The sequence below is a fragment of the Trypanosoma equiperdum genome, assembly GCF_001457755.1.
Source record: "Trypanosoma equiperdum strain OVI genome assembly, contig: ctg_636, whole genome shotgun sequence".
NCBI lineage: Eukaryota > Euglenozoa > Kinetoplastea > Trypanosomatida > Trypanosomatidae > Trypanosoma > Trypanosoma equiperdum.
Genome location: NW_027124572.1, coordinates 108,559 through 114,558, shown reverse-complemented (window position 1 = coordinate 114,558; position 6,000 = coordinate 108,559). Strand labels below are relative to the sequence as shown.

The 6,000-nt window shown below is 42.0% G+C and overlaps 2 protein-coding genes across 2 annotated transcripts; both read left to right on the top strand.

The window, feature by feature from the left end:
• Nucleotides 1-439: 439 nt before the first annotated feature.
• Nucleotides 440-1,483, top strand: TEOVI_000295900 (calpain, putative; the record flags this gene model as incomplete). The annotated part of the gene is made up of 1 exon (XM_067225950.1): nt 440-1,483. One exon carries the CDS (start codon nt 440-442, stop codon nt 1,481-1,483), a length of 1,044 nt encoding a protein of 347 aa, XP_067082051.1.
• Nucleotides 1,484-3,661: 2,178 nt separating this feature from the next.
• TEOVI_000295800 (radial spoke protein 3) lies at nt 3,662-4,660 on the top strand (the record flags this gene model as incomplete). Its single annotated transcript, XM_067225949.1, has 1 exon — nt 3,662-4,660. The coding sequence occupies one exon, from the start codon at nt 3,662-3,664 to the stop codon at nt 4,658-4,660; it is 999 nt and encodes a 332-aa protein (XP_067082050.1).
• Nucleotides 4,661-6,000: the final 1,340 nt, after the last annotated feature.

The window sequence follows — 6,000 nt, the reverse complement described above, 5'->3', positions numbered from 1 at the left end:
GCTCGACCAGTGCACACCACACGAAACCCTCCGTGATCTAACGGGCCGTCCAGTGCTACATATCCCTTTTGATGATCGACTCGCAGATGCAGCGAATACGGGTGACTTCCGATCTGTGAAATTCTGGAAGGGGATTAAAAGGAACCTCGCGGCTGGAGATGTGATCACATGCATAAGCAACCACGAAAGTGTGGACGGCCTTCACTCTCAATGCAGTTACGCTCTCCTTAGTGTAATCGAAACTGTGCATGAATCGAATGATGTCTCTGACATCGTGATCAAATTACACAACTGCTACTACGATAGCCCGACATACGACGGCCCACTGTGTAACGATGATGATAACTGGACCGATGGTTTGAAGAGACTTTGCCATTATAATCCTGAGGAGGATGCACTTTACATACCTGTTCCTGTGTTTCTGCGTAACTTCTCGAGCATGCAGCGCTGTCACATAAACTGTGGCGACCGTCTGACTGCGCCTGGTGAGTGGACTGGGGTAAGCTGTGGAGGAAACCCGAAGTTCACAACTTTCCGGAACAACCCCATCTATCTTGTGGAAAACAAAACCTCCCGTCCCGTTACCATTCTTGCTGAGCTGCGGCATCATGCGCCAGCATACCGTGACCCTGACGATGTAAATCACTATCACCAGTCTGGGCTTGCACTGCTAAAGGCGATAAACACGCGTATGCCTGTGAGTCCGATCTTGACAAGTGTGACACACCGCTTTTTGCATAGGGGCATGATGTTGGATGCACGGGAGGTGTGTGCTCAAATGGAGTTGCCTCCGAGTACCACGTGCTATCTCGTCCCATATACGTTGGGTCGTGAGAACTATGGAAAGTTTCACATATCTGTGTACCCCGGTCTTGGAAAGGTGAATCTTGCCCCTCTTCGAACTGCGGCTCTCTTTGCCTCTCCTGTTGTTATTTCTATGTCGTTGAAAACGGAACTGCGGAACGGTGTGAAGGTTGAGTTTGTTGTGAGCAGAGCATGTGATGCTCATGTTTTGCTTTGTCAGAGACGACCAAAGGTTATTGATGTATGTAAAAGTGATTTACTCGGTGATTTCAGTGTTAACATGGCAGTTTATGATGAAAATGGAATCCTGTTGATGAACACAGGGGAGCCTAGGAATGCGCGGGAGGTTGCGGTTTCCTTCCGAGTTCCCCAGCAAGGTTTGTATTCTGCTGTAATTATGGCTCTTGGCGTGGATCGCCGAGGAAATCATAGAGGATGTCCCTGCCACCTAACGATATTTACGTCGAAAAAAGCGAAAGTGAGACTCCTTGGTACGGTCCCTAATTTTCCCAGGCGTGCAACACCAAGAACCTCTATCCGAAGTCAGTCAGCGGAAATCATGACACCAGTTAGTTTAACACCAAGAGACGGTCCCAAAACTGCAGGTTCGTTTCATTTGCCGTATATTTCCGGTGGACAGTCAACGACAGACTCTCCTTTTGTAATGGGCATAAAATGATTTTTTTTTCCAGCCTCCAGGCAAGTGAAACCATCGTTATCGTTTTTTTTGTTTTTGTGATCGTTTTTTTTTGTTCTGTCGTCTCTTTCGTCATTTTGTGTGGGATCCTCAAAGTATAAGTGCTTTTTTTCCTTTCTTTCGACGGCCTTGTCACGCGGTCGACATCGTATTATCGTAGCGCAAATGCGCGATTAATGTTTTCATTCTTTGTATTGATGCACCCAACGGCGACAAGTATAGTAATATTCTACCACTATTCTTCGCAAACGCACTTTCCCCCCTTTTTTATTTGTAGTGTGTTAAAATGGTAGCAGTTTGCTGACTTGCGTGTGTATGAGGTATATACCTTCATTCTATTTGTTATACTCGCTTTTTTGCTATATTCGTTATATTCTCTGCCATTTTACCTCCTTTACTCTTAGCAAGTGTCCACTTTTCCGTATACTTACTCATTTTTTTACACGTGTTCCTCTCTTTTTTTTTTCTTGAGTGTAATATCTTGCCCTTACATGTTTGTATTTATTTAACCTTTATCACCGCACGCTTCGTTGGCCAGATGATTGTAGTTTGCGCCCTATGATTTTTAGCTTTTTTGTGTGTGCTTTGCGTTCACACTTTTATGCGACGCATTTATTCCGTTGTATCGATCATTTTGTATCGTGTCACTGTAACATCAACAACGGACAATTAAAATGAATTTGTTCACATATTTATCACTCGTCCGGCGCTTTCAAGAACTTTTTTTTAAAAGACAATTTTTACTGCTAGTTTGCATAATTTAATTCTTCCTAAAGGTGGTTCGGCAACTGTAACGGGTCTGATGGGACATAAAATACTTTTTTTTAAAAAAAAGAAAAGGAAGGAAGAAAAAAAAAAAGACAAAAAGAAATGAGGAATGACGCTGCAATAACTGACAGCCTCTCATTTATTTCGTCATTCCTTTTACATGCGCTTGTGTTTATTATTTTCGTATCTTTCTGAAGGGGGAAGAGAGAGAAGGATAATTCGGCATTGGGCATTTGAAGGAAATGACAGGAAGGGTGGTGAAGGGAATTGTTTCGTTTTCATTTTGAAGTAGAGACAATAATCGCAAATAAACGGAATTATTATTATTATTATTTAGTGCTTTGTTTCAAAAATACGGACCTCTTTTTTTTTTTTGTATGTGTGTTTTCTTATTTTGATTTTCCTATTTTTTCTCCTCCTTTTTTTTTTAAAAAAAAGAAACTTTATCTGCCTTGTTTTTTTTAATTCCACAGGAACAGATGCACGTTTTGTTGATGCAACGGCAATTGATGCGGATTTTAAGCATATCAGCACGCTGCCATAGTCCAAAGAGGGAGTAAAACATCATCTAATGTTTTTATTTTGAGTATTTATTTGGTATTCCCTTACACACTATTTTTTTTCGGGTCTATTTCCCTGTCGCCGACCGTTTTTTTTTCCCCCTCTTTCATTCTATTTTTTCCATTTTCATTGTTAGTGAACCAATGATATCAAGATTATTTATACTTTTTGTTGTTATTGAACAAGTGCGAATTGTTTTACTCCAAATCCAATTCCTTCAAGGTGCTTTTTTTAAAAAAATATTATTACTCTTCATGTTAACATTAGAGTTAAATATTTTATTGTTCCCTCTTCTTTTCCCTTGCTGTTTTTTCTTCCTTCTCGTTGGGGAACCAAAACGTGCTGAACAAAAAAAAACAATCAACAAAAGGGAAGGTGTAGGACAATAGGAAAGATTAGAAAGACCAGAGAAAGAAGCCGAATCAGTACGAAGGCCAAGCAGAGAGATTGCAGTAGTTAAATAAGAGAGAAATAAGCAAGAAGAAGGATAACGCGGTTTCATACGTTTATTTTTTGTGTGGTCCTGGCAACACCGGGCTCTTTGTGTTTAAAACAAATTTACTGGTACTTGTGTGACCAAGTGTGTCGAGCCATTAAAACGCACAGGACATTAGACAACTAAGAGAACAAGGAAGAGGTTTAAGTTGAATAAAGAGGGTTATTGTGAGCAGAAAATATCATCACTGTACCGCCGAGATAAATCTAAAAAGAAAAAAAAAAGAGAAATTAACAACCCTTTCCTCCAGAGAAAAAAAACAGAGGAAAAGAAGAGGGCGAAAGAAGAGTCAAAATAAACAATCAAGATATTGGTGGTAGAAAGTGTTTTGAATCATGCAAGGGCAAAACCAAGCAGCAGTGGATGGCACTATGGCCTACACCTTTCAGCACCCACCACAGGGGTTCTTACACGCACAATACAGGGATCCTCACAGCAGTGTAGGCCGTAAGCAATATGCCAATATTATGCATGACCGTCGTGTGTATCGCGGGAATACGTACGCCGCCGTGCCCATGTCAACATATGCGCGAGACGAGGAAGAGCGAGTGGTTCGCGAGGCAAACAGACGTCGCAAGGAACTTCAGCAGCGGGCCACTTCTATAAAGCGTCGTAAAGAACTTGACGCAGCCCAACGGAAACTTGCGACTCCGCCCCCCGTTGTTGGACGGCAGCACATAGAAGTACAAACGGAGGAATTCCTCGAGGAACTGAAGGATGAGGTGGAAGTGGTTCAGCAGGAAACACAAACTGATCCCCTTCTCGACCGCCCTGCGACACCACCGTATGTTCCTGTAAAGTCTGGTCGTGATGCGGAGTCGCAAATTAATGAAGGAGATTTGTTTCACTTCGACGACGCCGTTGACCCGATTCTCGATGTTATGGTTGGAAAGACACTTGAACAAGCGATGTTGGAGGTATTGCAGGAGGAAGAACTGGAACTTCTGCGGCAGCAGCAACTGGAGTTTGAGCAACGACGCAAGGAGGAGTTACTGGAGGCACAGCGACTTGAAGCTCGTGAGAAACGCCTCTTTGAGGAGAAGGAGCGGCGGAAAAAGCAGGAAATCGAGCGCATCAAGCGCGAGAAGGCTACACGTGAGAAGCTCCAGGCCCGTCAGTTTGCCAAGATGTATTTAATGAACCTCGAAAACCGTGTCTTTGCAAGGCTTCAGGATGAGGGCTGGTTTCGTGATCGCGTATTACACGAGGTGGAGTTTGACTTCTTCCCGTGGCTCATGGATCAGGTCGCGGTGGAACTTGAAAAGAAGCAGCGGGCGCGTGTGTTGGTAGACGATCTCATTCGCCAAGTAGTTGCCATACAGTTGAATAGCTGAGATATAAATAAATATAATATATATATATATATATATATATATATATAAGCATATGCATAAATAAAATATGTGTATTTACATGTATTTATTCACTTTTTCTACTGTTGGAGAGGTAAAAGGAGAGTATGCACTGACCAACGGCTAGTGCTGTGGTTAAGCGGCACGATACAATGAAGGGAAGCGAAGGAGGAGCGGGATATCGTCGGCCCGCAACCGGTTAGAGCAGAAATAATGAATGAAAGACACGTGAGAAGGAAAGAGGATGTTAGATGTTAATCTTTTCCTTTAAGCGATTCCATTCTCTCTTCTGCTGCACTCTCTACTTGTACGATGTCAATTTCTCACTCCTTCAACTTTTTAGGCTTGTGAATTTGCTCGCTATTTTTATCATCCTTTTTGTTTTTTTGTGTGTGTTTGTGGTTGTCGCCTTTCTTCCTACAGTCACCGCCCCCCTATTCGCTTCTCTTTCGGATCACGCTCTCCTTCTCGTCATTTGAGCATATGTCACCGCCAGTGTTATTGGCATGTTTCAGAGAGTTAAACCATTTCAAACTTTCTTTTTACTGCAGACGCTGTGTAGAACGGTTAGAGACAAGTTTATGGTTGGAAATGGCGAGAAACTTATTGTTGATCTTCTTACGGTGCTGCTGCTTCCGCAAATAGTTGTTTTACTCGCCGTTTTCACATGAGACTGTTTTGTTTCGTTTTTTGCAATTTTCTCACCAACAGTCGCTGTTGTCGTTGCGTGTGCGAAGTCATTTTTTTTTTTTTTGATTCGTGCCGTGTCGTGTTCGGTCATATTTTCTTTGTGTGTGCTTGTGACGTCTTTTCTTCGTTCCGTCTCATGTAGTTGAAGCTATTGAGGGAACAAGCGAATACGTAAAGCACTCGTGCACAAAGAAATCTTTAAAGGAAAAACGAAAGAGAGAAAAAACACGTGTCAGCTCTTGAGGTAATTCAGAGAGGCTACATGTATATTTATAGCAGTTCTGTCACTACCAAGATTGCCATGCACGTGAAGAAGAAAAAAAAAGGAAACTGAGGGGTACTTGTATATTGAGGGATGATAATTAGGAGGGGGTGAAACATGAGGCAGCACCTTCATGTTTAATATAAGAATTATATATATATATATATATACTCTTATTTAAAAAAAAACTCTTAGCCTCTTCTATTGTGCTCCTCTCACATCTACTCTCCTTCGGTACCTTTACCTTACCCTCGCTTTCTTTTTTCTTTTTTCTTTTCTTTTTTTGTTTGATTTGTTTGATTTGTTTGACTGAGTGTTTTCTATTGGTGGTGTTGTTGTGGCGGTTGTTGTTGTTTGGCACTCTACTGTC